This window comes from Carcharodon carcharias, chromosome 1 (genome assembly GCF_017639515.1).
Source record: "Carcharodon carcharias isolate sCarCar2 chromosome 1, sCarCar2.pri, whole genome shotgun sequence".
In the NCBI taxonomy this organism is placed as follows: domain Eukaryota; kingdom Metazoa; phylum Chordata; class Chondrichthyes; order Lamniformes; family Lamnidae; genus Carcharodon; species Carcharodon carcharias.
The window spans coordinates 206,666,619-206,685,957 of NC_054467.1; the positions used below are offsets into that span (position 1 = coordinate 206,666,619).

Below are 19,339 nucleotides of genomic sequence, written 5' to 3' on the forward strand. Positions count from 1 at the left end.
ATATTCTCCATAGATGCTGTCTGACATGCAGAGTATTTCTAGAATTGCATTATTTCAGATTTCCAACATCTACAGTACTCCAGATTTCACTAGCAACCTGGAAAAGCTTGTGGTAAATGATAATCAGTAAGGGCCATATGATAAATCCTGAAAGTGCAAACTAAAGCAATTATAGGAAAATAATGTAAATAAAGCCATGTTGTTTCCCAGCAGATTTTTTTTTTAAAAACCAGTGGGAAATCTATCCAAGTAAAAAGTCAATTGCACCAATAACAAACTGATGTTTTTATTGTACCATATGTGCAGTCAAAATTGGCATTTTAATTCAGCAGTTTTTAAATTAAGCCATTACTATTATAATTGAAAGGGACACCATCTCCCGTTTGCAAATAAAAAACAGCAATGCATCAATACCTCACTAGAGAATGATATGATCTTGACAAAAAGAACACTCTTCTGGATACTTTGTTGCTTAGGGATTTGTCAGGAAAGTTGTACATCATTCTGACATCACATACTAGAGACAAGCTAATTAATTTTAACACAATGTATGTGGCTTTGGTGCGTGGAAAACAAATCTTCCAAAGATGATGCCCTGTTAAGAACCCACTTAGTTCAGCATTAAAAAATGATTAAACAAAACTAATAAACTTAATGGTATAAATAGCAAAGCAAACATTTGTCAAAATAAATAGGTTTCAATTGCAACTTTAATTTCTAGCTTACTTGCTCCATCCAGGGTAATAGTAACCAGTCTACTGACTGTTTAACAGAAGCAGTATGCATGCATTTAATTACTGCCACGCAACACTGAGACAAAGAAAATTGCACTCTATTTCATACTCTAAATTTGGCAAAAAAACCAAAATATCTTTTGTGGGACACAATTCATGTTCAACTTTGGCTTAACTATCATTTCTTCCCAATGAATTTATGTGCTGAATTAATGTAAATCTACAAAAGCAAAATTAAAAATAAGCATCCTTGTGGCCTTAAAAGAATCATGAAAGTAAGTTTTTAATTGCAAGATCAGTATGATTGCTTTAAAGAAATGATTATGTAATTCTTTAATAGTAAGCTTCAGTGAATTAACTTTAAAGTCAAAGTCAGAACAAGTTGCCGCAACAGCTTTATTTATTTTTACCATATTTCAATACAGATCAGAGAAATATGAACATGGTGAAATAATACAAAAAGCATACTGAAAATAGTCAAAGCATGCTGCGTGAAAATATTAAATTGGAACTGATACCTCATGAAAGTACTGTGACAAGAGCCCACGTGGTTGTATAATGCATCAGTCCATTAGTTATTACAAAGCCACTAAAAGTGTTTACTAGTCCAAAGAGAGCTTGAAAAACCCAAAGCTGAATAAATTTATTTGAACTATGGAATCCACCAAGTGTGTGTGTAGGACAGAGCTAGTTTTGATTAATTGTGGAGTCAAACACTACATTATCCCATCCTCCCCATCCCCAGAAAAACATGGTATATTAGGATTATCAGAAGCTGAGAAGCTTCAATATGCAGTATACTTTTTTAAAAAGAAAGCAAAAAAAAAAATTAAATTATCCCTATGGTATTGGTGACACAATGTTTTTTCATCCCCTCCCCATCTATCCTGATGACACCAATTCTTACTGGAGTGAAATTCCAGACACGTAGCTCTTTGGCAACTCATTAAGATGCCATGTGTATATGTTTAGCCCTGGGTCAAAAAGTTGCAACCATGGACAGCAACACAGTAAGCTTAACCCAACCCTGAACAGACATCAACAGGTTCATTTTCCAGTAGTGGATAGTGAATGACAATCACAAGTGGAAACCCTGACCGAGTTCCACTGTTCCTATTCCAGGGCACAAAGGCAAATTGTTGCGGCCCAACTGCTGTTGCAGACAAGGTCAGCTCAGCTAATATAGAATAAACCATAAATCAACCCTCGGATCTTCTGGCCTGTATGGTTTATTGCTACACCTGATGGTGCATTTACCCACAAGGCCACTGGGGAAAGCTAAAAATGCCAATTTGAAATAGCCAGAAGATTCAATGATTGAACCATACTTCAAAATAAATCTTGGTAGAGCTGCATGAATTTAAATATGAAATTGTTCTTGAAAGTATTTGTCTACTAGCTCAGGATAATATAAGCAACAGTCTACAGACATGATATGGCAGTTGCTAAACATCAAATCAGGAAACAAAAATGTAATTTTAACACTAAAAACAAATTCCATACCACTTTTCTATATAGTGTACCCCTTAAAGAGTTTTTAAAAAATATGAAAGCTGGGATGTACTGCAGATACATAAAACAGTCACATTATGAACATTACAATACAAACAAGCTTAATTTCTTTAGAAAACAATTAAGTGTTAAAGATGGACAAGTTCAATGACAAAAAGCAGGGTACATCTTTATATGGTCATCCTATAACCTTTTTAGTGCATCATCAATGTCAGGAATCATTTCCTTCAGTTGATTCCATTGGTCCGGTAATAAAGAGATTCCTAAATTTGGGTGGGAGGTGGAAAGAAGAAAAAAAAGTAACAAATGGGAATCAAAGCTTACCAACAGTTATAAAACATTTTATAGAATTGTACAGATCTTTGTCTCCTCACAGGGTACAGTCCCACAAAACCACTCACTCTACAGTAACTTGTTTGAAGTGACATTATTTATATGTGAACAGTAGGCAATGCCAGGCTTTTTGAAAGGTACCATACCAGAGTCAGATTGTATCTTTAACTGAAGTTTAACTTGGACATTTCCCCCCAGGGCTGTTGAATAATCATTTGTAATGTTAATAGTTATTTACTATATACCTATTAGTCAGCACAGCTCAACTACTTACTAAAGTTATCAGGGAGCACAACTCGTTCTTCTTTTTCCACCCTATGAATTCCATTTTGTCTAACTACAGGGAAAGGAACACCTCACATTTGGGTAACAGATTTATAAACAGGTTTTCTACAAAGCTCCCTCCCTACTCCAAATGGGCAACTGTTGAAAAAAGCTGCATCCAACCATCCAATGAAGCATATATATCAATACAATACTTCATATAAAGGATAGCAATAACCACCATAGAGAATACAGGAAAGTTAAAATTTCAGATGCATCTCCTTCATCAGAACAAAGGAATACAGCCAGTGGGTTATATAGTATTTTGTGTACTTCCTTTAAGATTGGCATTTTTTGGTTACATCACAGTGAGGATGGCCAGGACCATGCTATTCACAGTGGGCACCATAGGATCAATCATAAGATCATAAGAAATAGGAGTAGGTCATTTGGCCCTTCGAGTCTGCTTCACCATTCAGTACGATCATGGTGACCCGATGGTGGCCTTAACACCACTTTCCTGTCAGAACACCCTTGTAGGTCAAAAATCTAACTCAGTCTTGAATATATTCAATGACCCAGCCTTCAATGCTCTCTGGGGGAGAGAATTCCAAAGATTAACAACCCTCAGAAGAAATTCCTCCTCATCTATGTTCTAAATAGGAGGGTCCTTACTTTTAAAGTGTGCCCCCTAGTTCTAGATGCCTCCACAAAGGGAATCATTCTCTCAGCATCCACCCTAAGTCCCCTCAGAATAGTATACATCTCAACTTTCATTCTTCTAAACTCCAATGAGTTATAGGCCCAGCCTACTCAAAACTTTCCTCATAAGACACATCCCTCTACCCAGTAATCAGCCTTCTGAACCTTCTGTGAACCGCTCCCAATGCAAGTATATCCTTCCTTAAGGAAGCCAAAATGGCACACAATACTCGAGATAAAAACAAAAAAACTGCGGATGCTGGAAATCCAAAACAAAAACAGAATTACCTGGAAAACTCAGCAAGTCTGGCAGCATAAGGGTCATGAGGACTCGAAACGTCAACTCTTTTCTTCTCCGCCGATGCTGCCAGACCTGCTGAGTTTTTCCAGGTAATTTTCACAGTACTCAAGTGTGGTCTCACCAATGCCCTGTACAGTTATCTGCCAACCTCCTTGCAATAAAGGCAATTGGCTTTGAGTGGAGAAGATTCACCATGGTTTTACATTTATTTAGCCTTGGGCAGTACTTAAAATGTTTTAAATACAAGCAAGACACCTTACTTTAGTAACTGGTGCCTAGGGGTTAGAGGTCAAGTGATTAGCAAAAAAAACCCGAGGTGACACAAGGAAAAACTTTTTTTTAATAGAACGAGCAGTTAGGATGCACAAGCTGATAGGGTGGTGGATAGACTTAATAGTCACTTTCAAAAGGGAGCTGGGATAAATACTTGAAGGAGGAAAAACCCATAGGAATATAGGAACAGAGTGGAGTACAAGTGACTTGACTGCTCTACAAAAGAGCTGAAGCAGCAGATCAAATGGTCACTCCACCATTCTATGATAAGACCTGCAACTTGAAGTTATTTTTTTCTTGAGTTTGTGGTTTGTCACTGGACAGAACCAATATAAGGAAATGGTTGGTTTTAGTGCCAACAAACAGAACTTGGGACCCAAAAAAGCCTTGTACATGCTGTTCATTGCAAAATTCCACTGTAGGCACTATTAGAAGTAACAGACCAGTCCAGAGTTGCAGTGATATTATTTCAGATGTTTCGTCACTAATGCTCCAGGATTTTATATTTCCAAACAGAGAAATAAAATATTGCTGCACAGCAACCAAACAGCCCATCAATCTGGGTCGACTTTTTTTAAGCCACCTGACCCAATAAGACAAGGTCTAATTCAATTTGCACCCTCAATCCTGTCTTCCCAACAAATATCTAATAATCACAATATATTACCTTTTTTTCCAGGCTTCATTTCACCATCTTGGTTCATCCAGTATTCTCTGACATCAATTAGAACTTTGCCTTTGAATTCACGCACGCTAACATATCTCATCTTGCCAATCTGTCAATAAATATTGTGACGAAAGACAAATTTCATTAGCATGCTGCAAAGCAATGAAGTCAATATATAAGTGAATGTACACACTGAGAATTTGGATTCCATAGGTACAACAGAGATTAAAAGAGATTTAGAAGATGATTTAGAAGGGAGACGGTGGCTTAGTGATAAAGTCAATGGACTAATAATCCAGAGGCCCAGGCTAATGGTTCTGGGACACAGGTTCAAATCCTGCTACAGTAGCTGGTGGAATTTAAATTCAATGAATAAATCAGAAATGGAGGAATGCTAGTCTCGGTAATGGTGATCATAGAACTATCACCAGTTGTCGTAAAAAAACCATCTGGTTCACTAACACCCTTATTGAGTCTGATCTTCATGTGACTCAAGACCCTCTACAGCAATGTGGTTGACTCTTAACTGTCTTCTGCAATAGTCCAGTAAGCCACATCAAGGGCAATTAGGAATGAGAACAAATGCTGGCCTTGCCAGTGGCACCCACATCCCTTGGAAGACTTAAAAAAACGACATTTTGGTTGTAGGTAGAAGTCCTTCTATCTTACTCCTGGTGCCTTGTTTCGGATGAATGAAAACCGTTACACCTAGAACATCTGGAACTTTAATGTTACAATAAGTGTTTCAATGTTTTTTTTAAAAAAGGGAGACTGTGGGCCCTGACAATTGAGTCGCTATCCTAATAGTACTCGGGGGCTAAGATGGAGATTTTCCTCAGCAATTGTATTCATAGGAAAGCCACCATCAGAATTTTTGTCAATTAGTGAAACTGTCCATTTCTTTGGGTTAACTGATTGTTTGTGTGGACAGTGACATTCGTCTGCAGTTAACACACTCCTGCATTGGAGAATCTGCTTGGGTGGGAGTCCAGAACATTTCTGGTGATTTGCCTGAGGAATTTTTGTGCCTTTGAAGCTTTGGATAATCAGAGTTTCATCTCCTTGCCTGTTTTTTGGATATACCAGGCTCAGCCTACATGTGAGCCCACAATCAATACAATCCCAATGGAATATTCACCACGGATTAATAGCAGGCAGACTTGGAATAAAGGAAGATTTAATTTTACTGCTTTCACTGTATTACATACAATTCATATTAACCAATTTTGCCATTATAATAAATTACAAAATAAGGTGAAATCTTGTGGCATAGAAAGAGGCCATTCGGCCCATTGAGTCTCTGCAGAGCAATCCACTCAATCCCTCCCCCGCTCGTTCCTCGTAGCCTTGCAATTTTATTTCCTACAAATGCCCATCCAAATTCCTTTTGAAATCATTATTTTTGCTTCCACCACCTTCACGGGCAACCAATTCCAGGTTATCACTCGTTGATTTTTCATTGCAGTCATTTGGTGATCATTGTTCTTTTGTTTGTTGATCCCAATGTGGATTGTAACAAAAAAAAAATTAAATTAATGCCAGCTGACCAGTTAACACAACTTAGTGAATTTGGTCTGCACCTTCGTGTGAATTCCTTGGCTCAGATAAAGCAATTTCAAAACGCATTACTAATATTGCAAAGCATAATTCAAACTGCTCATTGGGGATATTTTCCATGTTAGAGATTCATTTGGCCAGCTCAGCAAGTTCCATTCCAAACGCAGTATTATTAACAGCAGTGATTTCTTCTCAACTTACAGTAAAAGATAAAAATGTAATAACCATGGGCGAAAACAATTTTTTTTTAACAATGCTATGACAGTTAAAGGAACTTTCTTTCTTATCATCATTACAGATTATACAGGCACTTACCTTCCAATGTCTAAGACACACATCAAACAGACTTCAAACTGCATCATTGTGCTACAATGGACATGAAAGAATTATGTATATTCATACATCCATTATCACATTGGATTGAAAACAGCAAATGCACATTGTATCAATAGTGCAGGAAACACTTTAGATTCGATTGGTATGGATGAGTCACAACTGTACCAATCCAGTTACTCAAATATGCAAATAACAATCCTCATGGGTACGAGGTCAAATTAGTTACTATCTTGGTTACCAATACACAAAATACCAATAGAGTGAACTCCTGCATCTTAAATTGTTTGACAGAGTTAACCACTCCCCCACAATGATTCCTAAACTTAAAAAAAATCAAGCCAATATTGAAAAATCAAGTCAATATTGGGACTCCACATTTTAAAATGATGTGCACGATCAAACTCCCAACTATATAGGTGGCAATCTTAGCAGAACAGTCAGGATGTAAAAATGCTTTAAGTCACTTAGAAACAAAGGTCTATTTCCTAAAAAAAAAATGACCTGGATAAAACCCAGTTCTTCACCTGGGGTATTCAGACAGATTTTTGTCTCATCATGACAGTGCCCCCAACTTCTGGGCAGTCACCTCATAACCAGCTTCTGGAGCCAACAGAAAAATACTCCCTCTCCCTCCCCACCCATCCCAAACCTGGTTAAAATGAATTGAAACATCAGTAAACTACAGCATATTGAGTATGCCAGTCAACAATTTATTTTGGGTCTCTTAAATAGAACTCCTCCAATGAACCAGTATTTAGGATAAACCATATATACTGAATGCTTTAACTGTTCAAAGAAAAAGCTGGCAGTATCACAATTGTACACCTGTGAATAATGCTGCGATAGAGCCAACACACCTGAAATAGGTTGTCATCTTTGTCACTCTTAGTGCATTTTGCACCCCCAGAACTCTCTCCACTCTTCTGCTTTTTTACTTGTTTCTCTACTGGAGTTGGCTTCTTTCTCTTAACCTGTAAAAGAAACCAAGAAATGCATTACAGAAATTAACTCTTCACTAACATTATGGAAGAGAAAGGGAGGGGAACAGAGGAGAGAGCAAAACACAGAAGTACTAGTTTTCATGTTGCTTAAATTTTCTATTTCAGATTAAGAGTTTTATCAAACCTTAAAATTATCAGCCAATTATAAAATAGTATTTACTGCACTAATTCAAGTTTCTGTCACTTTCATTCCCAATCACTGTTAGTGCTAGAATTCCAGACTGAACCAGAATTACGCTCATCAATTCTTACCTGAATAACTATTGACCTGCAATCTCAGGTCACTCTGAATTCAGTAGGGTACAGCTAAATTGCCAATTGTAGAGTGAATCTAGGTCAGGTGATTATCTAACATCTCATTTTGCAGACAGAAATTAACTATAATTGGTTTATATACACAGCCATCATGTTGACTGATATTTGCAGTATATTTGAATCACATGCTCACATGCTTAATGTACACATGGGAAAAAAACTTTTACTACACCCCTTTACCCTGTATTCAATAGGCTACTAGCTCTACCAATAATAAATAAAACAGGACGTCATTCAGTGGTGTTGCAAAATATACCCTAACCTGCTTCATTTTCTAATTGTTCCATGTTGTGTTGAGGTAACAAAGGATACACATTAATCAAAAGTACAGAACACAATTATTAGAAGAGAGAGGGATTAAAGAAGATAGGGCTTAATTTTTCAGTAGGAATAATGGCAAAACTATCAACAGTCGCCGTCAATACTCCTCTGAAACTGAAAGCAACTTCTGGAGTCTGCACATGCGCATTTAAACATGGAAATCCAGAAGTTGCTACACTTCTCCAGCATTGCTGAGGTCTTCCCAGACTGCAATCAAATTTAAAAAGAACGATCTGACGAGACCTCTGCCTTTTTACACTATTAGTCTTGCTGTGAAAACCCCTGAAAGAATTACACTTGTTGAATAAGGTCTAAGTGGGTGACTGAAAAACTCTGACTCTTGAAAATTAATTTTATATTTGTGGAATGTAAAATTTCTCCAATGTGATAACAAAATTAAAATAACTTTCTCCTAACAGTTTGATATTTCAGCTTCCACCTTAATCCCATATATTGTACCAATCATTCGTTTCACTCAGCAAAATGATCAACTAGGAGTCACTGCTTTTATCTTCCTGGTTTGCTGTCGGTGAAAATACTTCAACATGATTGGCTGGTTATCTTGCTTGATGATATTACTGTTGCTGGATGCTCAAGAACTCATGGACTTGGTACCAGATCCAAACTGATGTCAGGAAAAGGGAAATTCATACCACAGAAGTAGAGAGGTTTTAGTGGGCAGCTTTCCTTGAGGTCAACAGCGAGTGACCACAAAATCAAGGCCATAGGCTGAAGGTCAGGGGAGGAGGAAAAAATACCTTTTGATCACCTCTCCAGAACCCCGTGAAAAGCCATGGGCCCGTGCTTTATTTCAATAAAATCAGCTGGTTGACATACATTTGCAGATGTCAGTTTGGAGCCAAAAGCAATTTTCAAATTTAGTACAGCAGTGAAGAAATTGTAATGGGAATGTCTTAGTCAGTAGGTAAAAGCTGTTATGAATTGTAATTATCCCATCTATATTCAGTGTCAACATTTAATGGCTTAGCCGTGATGGCACTTTAAATTCAATAGATAGCTCAGCGCCACTTTCCTAAATCTGTCTAATCATACTGAAACCAAAAACTGAGAATGTTTCTTCTGTTAAAAGTCATTCAGGTGTTATGTAAATAACCTATCAGCTATATAAAACAACACATATAAAATAACATTCAACATCATATTTTGTCTTACCTTTTGATCAACCTCACTATCCGATTCGCTGTCTGAGCTTGTAGAAACAACTTCCCTTGACTTAGGCATCTAGTGATTTAAAAAATGTTATTTTAAATTACATTGTCAAAAGATCAGAAGAACAGATTCATTAAGACAAGAAAAACTCTTCCATATAAATACAGGTCATTTGATGGAGACAAGTCTGCTTCCAGTTATGTGTTTAAATAAAGCAGTGCAATACTGTACTTCAAACTTTTATCATACAGGCAGCACAACCACAGGAGTGTAAGACAACTCTGCTACAGAGACAACACACATTCTTTTCCACACTAGTTTGTCTTCAACAATATCTTGCATTTATGTACCACCTTTAATATAAAAAAATTACTAGAGTCTTAATCCAGAATTGGAGATGAATGGAGAACCTAAAAGCTTTGGTCAAAAGGGATGGATGTTAAGGAAACCTTTAGTCGTTTCAATTTGCTACTTCCATTCTTGAATGTTGCCTCCTTCAGAAGATTGCTTGGAATGTTCAATTAAAAGTGTTAATATTCCCCCACATGGGTTGGGGGAAAAATGGCAGGACACATGAAGATTGCACCTTGTCTGGATGGGCCAGTCCTTTCCTACATTCGTTCATGTGCTCAAGTGTTAATTTATACTCAGGTGTGCTTTTGGCTGTCAGCATCTTAAGAGCTCAATTAAACAGGGTGGATTATACAGTTACTGGAACACACGTCAATTTAAAAACAATTGTCATTTTTGTCTCATTTTTCAACTAGTAGGTAAAACATTAATTTCAAAAGTACAATAAGCTCTTTGCTGCTAATCTTTATCCCATTTTCCCAAACTCAACACAGGTCGACGCAAAAAAAATTAATACTGGTATCGTGGTAATATACTATGGTGTCTTAAGAAATTTTTCTCCAGGCCACAGAACAGAAAACGCAGGACCCAGAGTGGGTACTATCTCACTCTGTTCATCCAACCTGCAAGTTTGAGTCCTGCCTGGTATTTGACCATCCACATGCCACAAGCAGTGTTTTGAGAATCAACCCTGCACCTGTTGACTAAAGGAGACCAAGTAGAATCTGGCCATCTATATTTTCGTATCATCGCAGAATTTGGAAAGTCTCCTACCCAGTGTGAAACCACCCACACATCTATTAATCGAATCTGCACTGAATGGACTTTAAAATAAAAACTGTTTAATCTATCCTCCCACTTTGTAATGTGTATGCATGCGCGTCTGTGCACAGAACTGAAACAGTTAAACACTCACTGAATTGGCAAGTATATCCTTTGTAAAACAAAACACTGTTGAGGTCAAACAAGGAGTGAGAAACGGAGGGAGCCATTCCACTCCTCCTCGCCCGATTGTAACAATATGGAGAAAACTTACCAACTACAAAAAAAGGGCAGGAAAAGACCAGTAGCTAAATTAAACCTGTTCCACTCCTGGTGCAATGAAGGCATGATTATACCATAGAGAATTTTCTATACTCAATGGCACAGGCTCAATACTTCCAACTAACATCAATCCCCGGCGGAGTCCTCTAGTAACCTGTCTTCATACAGAATCATGATCATTAATCATAACCATCTGCCTATTAGAATGCAAAATAATCCTTTTCCAGTCCAAGATCTACCCAGCAATCCCACATAAATCTACCTTATAATATAGACTACAGTGTGGCACATTGTTAAAAGCTTTCACAAAGGCTATAGCTGATTTAGGTGCTTTAGTAATTTGTACAGATGGCCCATTATCCCATAAAACCCAAACAGTATTAAGAACATAATAGGAGCAGGATTTGACTATTCAACCTCTCAAGCTTGCTCTCAATACAATGAAGTTGATATTCTGACTTTATTCCGCTTTCCTGTAACTGTTGGAGGAAAGGTAATACATCATGTGAGCCATATTACACATTATGTAATTAAATATTATGCATTTCTTCAGTATACATCCTGTGAAAAGTATAGATCAATGAGAAGTGATATGTACAGTTATGTAAAATAAATTGTAAATGCAGAATTTGTATTCATACTAATGCACAATATTCATTTTCAGAAGTTAACGCACAAGGCTGAATATTCACCTGGGGTACCGTGTACTCTTGAACCAGCCTTGGCCTTGATTAGCCTGTATCATGCACACAAATTTCTGGTGGGGCTGGAACCCCAGAGCAACCTTCTGACTCAAATGCCAGTGTGTGGAGCCAAGGACAGGAGCTCACATGGCTAAGTGAACCACACCGAGGCAGGAAAGCCATGTGACTGGCAGGGACACGCTTCACTTTGGGAGTGATCAGTCATTGTTGGGCAATTCACTTAGTTTTTTGCATTTCTCACTAATCGCACTGAAGCAAGAACTATGCAATGTCTCTAAAACAATGCAGGCATCTTATTTAACCTGATTGCATTTTTATTAAATTAAATGCTAGAACCTCAAAATTTCACTATCAATTTTAGAATTCTTGCGAGGAAAGGCTCGCCTGGGGACCGATTAACCAGCCAAAATCTCCAGGCAGCTGCTACAATTTTACAGAGTTACTTTAACCGAGTTAACCCGATATTTTTTAAAAAGTGATGTGATATAAATGACTGGCAATCCAGTGTATTGTTTCTCTCCCTCTGGGCCGCACTGGGAAGGAGGGAGGGAGGGAGCTGCCATGCTCGACGCTCCACTCTGACTGCGGCTCCCATTTTATTTCCAGCCGAAAAGGACACAACGCACTTGGTTCAGGGGCTGCAGCAACAGGAGGAAGTCCGGCCCCCGCTGCGCTCTGATTGGTGGATCTACCTAGTTACCCAGACAGCCGCGCTCCCCCATTGGCCGAGCTCAGCCTTCCATTAAAAGGGAGCGCCGGCTTCCTCCTTGATCTGAACAATTAAGAGAAAAAAAATGGAACGAGAGCCGCCACCGCGGAGAGAAAAAAAACCCGGGAAGAGAAAAGCAAAACCTCGAGTTTCCTCCCTACCGACCGGTGATTCACCCATCTTACTGTTGAAAAATACATACATTGACGGAGTGGGGTTCGCGTGACCGGCAGTTAGAGCTCACACGCAGCTTCTGTCTTACTGAATCTCCCCCAACAGACACTGCTCGCGCTATTACGCTGCTGGGAGTGCGTCACTTCCGCTGCTCGCCTGTGGAATGCTGGGAACTGAAGTCCAACCCACGTGTCCCTGGACCACAAAAGTGCCATTGTGAATGTTCTTTGCTCCCCTCCTTCCAAGGCCAATACACTAGTTATGACTGGTTTGGGCTAGCACAAGACAACAAATGACAGCTTGTTTTCCAAGTGGAGAAGATGGACCTCTCTGCAAACTGCAACATTGCATTTTATATAGATTATTATTATAAAGACCAATCAACATAATTTGGAAATGTAAGAAGCTATATGACCAGGATTTTTAAAAAATTCTTTCACAGAATGTGGGCACTGCTAGTTGGGCCAGCATTTATTGCCCATCACTAATTCGCTTGATCTGGGCTAGTCACATATCTCTTCTCCATTACCAAATGGGTGGGATTGCCCTTGCCTGGTCCCATTTCTATTAGCCCAATCGTAGCCAGAGAATCCCCTGCAAAGACTTTTTATATTCGTTCATGGGATGTGGGGGGTGCTGGCTAGGCCAAGATTTATTGCCTGCTCCTGCACCATTATAGTCCTTATGAGATTTTTTTTTCATTCATGGGATGTGGGCATTGCTAGCTAGGCCAGCATTTAGTCCTTGTCCTTGTTCAGAAGGTATTTAAGAGCCAAACACATTGCTGTGGATCTGGGGTCACATGTAGGCCAGGCCAGGTAAGGACAGCAGATTTCCTTTCCTAAATTGTGCTTGGCCCTCTCCTATATTAATTTACATGCTATGTCTCAGCAATGTAATCCAAAAACACAGAATTATGCAGTCAACTGTCACAGAATGACACATTCATTGTGTTGACAACTTCCATGTCAAAGGCCCTTCATTCTGACTGTCTATGCAAATTGTCAAAATGAATTAAAAATCCAAACTCACCTGTGTCAATGGTTGAAAACACTTATACACTGCACCGAAATCTTCTTCCTTCCGGAAAGCCCCTACCCCTGGTACACTTGATACAATCCCATGCCAAATGTCCCTTTAAATGAGTGGCCATTACCTCCTTCCAGGTCATAGCCTGCCAGTTCAGTGCCCAGGTGTCCCACCGCTAAGCCTCATTGGGCGGACAGGCCATCTTCTTGAAATGTTGCAGGCCGGAAACCCACCTGGGGGTGATAACTGGAAGGCTGCCTGATTATCCTGCATCCTGGAACAATGGGGCTGGGACATGGCGAGCCACTCGCTTCCGGGCCCGACTCCCACTCACTGCCACGGAGCGTATTATTCAGCCCAGTGAGAGGGGAAGAAACATGGGATTAAGAGAGAGAGATAAAAGAGACATGAAAAAAAGCTTTAATTTATTGTCATGGACAGAATTTACATGTTTTCTTACTGTCTGTGATTAGTGTTTTTGAATATGAGGGATGTATGTTTTCCTATCCTCAGAGTGATTGTCCCAATTTAAATAATTCCAACAGCAAGCTTTTGGTGAATTTAAAAATAACGAAGGTTATTTATTGTCACACACTTGCCCTGGAAGTTTATAAACACAATGTCTCATTCACTCAGCTTACCCAAACTATCACTCACACAAAGATTAGATGCAGATGAGGGGAAAAAAAACAATACAATTACAATGTATGCCTCAGTCTCTTGTGGCAGGCTTGTAGTTTTTTAGATGAGTTGATGTTTATTTAAAGTGAAGGTTTGTACAGCAGAGGATTCTCAATAAGCCACAAAGCCTCTTGTAGTTGACTTTCCAGGAGGTTGATTCTCAGATGAACTTGAAGTTGTAACAGTTTGAGAAATCCTTAACCCACTTCAAAGTATGGTTGTTTATTACCTTGGCTGGTTATTTGACAAGCAGCTGGTTTGATGGCTATCTGATGGATTTCTCTCCAGAGCAGTTTCTTCCTGTTTTAACAGCAGGCATCAAACATGGCTATCTTAACATGTGACCTGTTACAAGTCTTTTCCAAATAAGTGGGCATCTAGGTTGATTGTATATCCTGTGTGATGAGTTTCACATCTTGGGAGTTTGTATCTGAACCACCCATTCAACTTGAAATTACCTTTTTGAATTAGTTTCAGGAAAACATCAGTTCCTTTTGTTCCCTCTTGAAACAGAACTAGGTTTCTCTGAAAGAAAGTTGCTTGTAAAAAAAGCATCTTGCTTTTGACCAAGCTGCCTAGGAGATAAACAATAAGAAGAAAAGGGTCAATCGGTAGTTAATTATATGGGTGTGTAGGTCCCTGGGTGTGGTTCTGTGTTCTGTGTTCAAACAGTTTGAGTTTAGTTTAGAACAATCTGAATGCAGGGAACATTTCTTTCAAGCAGGATTCACCTAAAATTCTGTGTGATGACTAAAAGGTTTATAAAAACCTTGATAACTGAAGGACTCTACTAACAGTGAGTTGGACTTTAAGGATAGCCAAGCTAAGAAGAGAAAGAGAGTTCTAGGTACAAGACTCCAGAGTTTAAAAAAATTAGAACCAAGAGAATTCCAACTCAAAGTGGCTATTCTTAAGACACTAGCGATGCCTGTGTTGAACTGAGAGTCAACAACTGTGAGATGGTTGGAGGAGGTTTGAAGGGACACCTTGCCAGAAGTAAGTGGAAGGCTCAAGAAATCTCAACCCTTATTTGAATCTTTGAAACAGTGCTCAGACCAAACGATTAATCTTCCAAGTTCTGATAAGTAGCTGACTTGAATATTTTGGGGTGTAAGTCAAATTGGTGGAGAAGTTCTACCAAGAAGTATAAGAAGTATAAGTAACTGTGTTCATTGTACTTTAAATATCTTTAAGGTAACTGACTGTTTAAGTTAGAGCATAGTTGTAATTACTCACGTTCTTTCATTTTTGTATAGAAAATTTATTTTATTTAATACAATGAATCTTGTGGCTTCATTCTTTTAGCACATACTTCGATTTTTGGATTTCCAAAAAAAAACGTTATTAAGCTCTACCAAGCTCATAACAGGGTTCGATTCTAAAGGGATTGTAGGAGCAGAGATACCTGGCTGTATATGTGCATAAATCATTGAAGGTGACAGAACAGGTTGAGAGTGCAGTTAATAACGCATGCAGTGTCCTGGGCTTTTATCAAAAGGGACATAGAATACAAAAGCAAGGAAGTTATATTAAACTTGTATAAAACATTAGTTCAGGCTCAACTGGAGTATTGTGTCCAATTCTGGGCACCAAACTTTACGAAGGATGTGAAGGCTTAGAGAAAGCACAGGAAAGATTCATGAGAATGATCCCAGGGATGATGAACCTTAGTGATGTAGATAGATTAGAGAAGTTGAAAGTGTTTCCCTTGGAGAAGAGAAGGTTGAGAGGAGTAATAAAAACAGAAAGTGCTGGAAAAACACAGCAGGTCCGGCAGTATCTATAGAGAGAGAACAGAGATAGGCCCAAATTTTCTGTCCCTGTTGGCATCATGGCGGGTTTATGTGGACATTATGATGAGAAGGCCAAAAATCGGTTTCAAGCCATCATGAAACCAGTTTGCGATTGTCTGCTTTACCCACCAATGGTGGGCTGTGTTTCCCACTGCTGCATGTCAGGAGCATCATTTTAATACATCAGCATCTAGTTACAAGACCTGCTCACTGGAATCATCCTGCCACGTCAAATTTACTGTCCACGTTGGCGAGAAAGCAAGCCAGCCCAGAGCATGTCTTGACAAATGTGACGTGCAGAAGTCGGGAGGGCCTTGCTCACGTCGTGGACATCCGAGGTGCAGAAGATGCTGGAGCCCTACAGCTAACAGACCCTGCAGGAATGCATGCATCACATGCTGGGTGGAGTTTCATGGGCATGGCTCCGCCGTGAAGCAGCTCACGGAAGGTGGGAGGTCTCCGTTGATGTCTGGAGGTCTGCATTTGGACATCAGGGTCTTGGCCACGGGCTGCAATGGATGATTGTCATAGGGGCTCTGGAGAGGAAGGTCCATCTGTGAGTGGGAGAGGAAGGTACATCCAGGGGTGGTGTGTGGGGGTGAGGTTGGGAGGGCGCCAAACAAAGGTGTCAGGTGGGTGAGGTTTGGAAGAAGAGAGCGAAGCTGTCGGGGGTGGGGTGATGTTGGGGGTGATTGTGGACAGGGGAGGAGGGTGTAACGGGGGAGAAATGAGTTCAGAGGGGGGTAGAGGGGGAGGGTGGTGTCTGGGGGGGGAGGAGAAAGTGAGGATGGAGGAGGGAGTAAGTGGGAGGATGTCCAGGTCAACATGCAAGGGAGGGGGTCAGTGGAGTCGATGACTCCCTCTCAGGGAGTAAACTGAGGTTGGCCACGGTAGGAGGGTATGGTGAGTATGAGAGAGGGCAGAGTGAGCCGGTAGGGTGGGAGGGTGAGGGTGCAACAGTGGCAGTAGAAGGGATGCTGAGGGTGGTTGGGGGGACTGGGAGGCAGACATGGACCCTGGAAGGAGGGCAGGGAGGTCAACGTGAATGGGGGTGGGATTCTTGGCAAGATAGAGAACATCCACATTCATGTGGACATCCCGGAAAAGGGTTCTGTTGGTAGGTGACGGTCGGGAGGTGGAAGGTGACTCCAGGGGTGTCAACAGTAATGGGGGAAAGGGTGAAGGAGATGAAAACAAACCTTACAATAACCATGTTTCTGAAATCAAAAGTAAGAGCAGCCTCATGTTGGGCAGTAACAAGTGCTGCATGGGAGTGTGAGTGAAAATACAGGTCAGCTCAGATGGACAACTGAAAGAGAACCCCAGCAGGCAGCATTGAAAATGCACGGGACAGTGAGATGAGTGTGATGGAGGAAAGATCCTCGTGCATGGGAGAGTGCTTGCACAAGGCTCCGAAATGCCCTGATGCACACACATTTCTCCTTCCAGAATCACTCATGGTTCGGTTGCTTGCAGTTGAACTGCTAGTGAGTGGGGATGCAAGGGGAGGTCTCATGAAGCCTATAAGTGAAGCTGAAAGACACCAAACCACATCACTCAGTGAAAGTGAATATATTTTCAGATTATAAAGTGACAAAATGTGTTCACCCATGCAACCACTTGTGATCAGAAATTCTTAAGTTTTTTGGGTCTAAAACTTCTTCAAGGTGCTGTCCTGACATCCGCAGGAGGGGTGGACACAGCCTATTCAATGGTTGGCCCTGTTGCCTCTGATAGCTTCAGCGTGTGTCCTTTAGAGAGCCGAGGCCTTGAGGGCTCCGGCTTGCTTTGGCTGTCCTCCTGTGGGCCAGCTGCTCCCTCTGCAGTGACAAGGGACAAGATTGAGAGGGTCATAAGCAAAGGGGTCTCAGAGGGAGCAGACAGCCTCTGAGATTCCTGGGTGGATGACCCAGGGGTTGTCCACTGCTGCTCCTCCTTTAAAATCTACTTTTCTAATAATCAAAATCTTTCATATTACCAATTTTAATCACAAAATCACAAAATCACAATGCAGAAGAGACCCTTCGGCCCATCAAGTCTGCACTGACACATGAGAAACACCTGACCTACCTACCTAATCCCATTTACCAGCACTTGGCCCATAGCCTTGAATGTTATGATGTGCCAAGTGCTCATTTACCAGTAAGCTTTGGGAAAAATGAACACACTGTTGGCTTTTTCTGGCTAAGTGTAACATTTCACCACCTCTTTTGAAATTCATATTACTCTAGTTTATATGAAAATGCAAATTTTCCCTTTACACCTCACATTCTAAAATTTCAGCCATGTTTACCTATTTAACATTTCAAACTTAGTTCTCCTCTGCTACATCAAAGGCTTCAGACTATCTGTCTTTAATTCAGTTAAGTCCCACACACACGCGCGCACACCACAGATACACAAATCCGATCTTACAATAAATTCCTATAACATTATGAAATTTATTACATTTTCCTGACAGACACAATCCTCCTACTCATGTGCCACTCTGTTGAGGGTTTCCAAGAGCTCTGCATGATTTTCCCCCACCTTCTTCTGACTCTCCAGGATGAGTTGGAAAGCCGAATCCAGAGGCTCATCATCTGACTTGGACACAGGTGCCTGTCCCCAGTGGTCCTCCAAGTGCCAGGGAGCTCAGGCGAATCTGCCTCCTCCAGCTGCCACTCGTGTCCGTGCGGTGACGACCAGATTGTGAACCCGAACCTGCTCTAGGTCAAAGTCCCACCAAGGTGTGTTTCTCTGGGTAGGTGGAAGGTGTGAATAAGCGCTGTGACGGGTCTTCCAGGCTGCTTATTTCCAGCTCTTCAATGGAGGAGATGTCCTCTTGGCTGGAGGTGATGACCTGGTTGGAACTGAGAGACTGGCTGGCTGAGGGTGTTGGTCACTTGGCGGAACTCCCTATGAACCAAAGTTGAGATAGTTAGTGCGTGGCAGCAAGTCAAAAACATGAGAGAGAGCGCTCACAGTTGCATTAAGAGAGGGATGATGTGGTGCATGATCTTCACGTGGGTGTTCGCCGGTGACCTCACTGTCGCCACAGGCACAGTCCATGCCCTCACCAGTCAGCGCGACGGTACACTCCTCAAAGTGAGTGAGGGGTCTAATGTTGGCCATTCCACCTCCAGTCTGGGACCTCTCCCTGATTTGTGAGCCAGCTTCTCCTGCGTAAAAACAGATGGAGCATGGTGCATGGCACTGCATAGAATGTTTGTGTGATGAGCGGAGGCAGGGATGGGATGAGGATGTGATCTCCAGAGGAAATGAGCCTAATGGAGATACGAGGGTGTATGTGTGAGAGTTAGTGGTGTTGTTCTTTGAGGTGCAAGATCCCTGTGGATATGTGATAGGTTTGTGAGTGTGTGAGTTGA

The 19,339-nt window shown here is 40.7% G+C and overlaps 1 protein-coding gene across 1 annotated transcript; it reads right to left on the reverse strand.

Moving 5' to 3' along the window:
* Window positions 1–1,116: 1,116 nt before the first annotated feature.
* On the reverse strand, window positions 1,117–12,619 carry LOC121279213 (activated RNA polymerase II transcriptional coactivator p15-like). The gene is made up of 5 exons (XM_041190249.1): window positions 12,497–12,619; window positions 9,490–9,558; window positions 7,537–7,650; window positions 4,787–4,895; window positions 1,117–2,509 (listed from the first exon to the last, which is right to left on the reverse strand). Exons 2-5 carry the CDS (start codon window positions 9,556–9,558, stop codon window positions 2,430–2,432), a joined length of 372 nt encoding a protein of 123 aa, XP_041046183.1. The 5' UTR covers window positions 12,497–12,619; the 3' UTR covers window positions 1,117–2,429.
* Window positions 12,620–19,339: the final 6,720 nt, after the last annotated feature.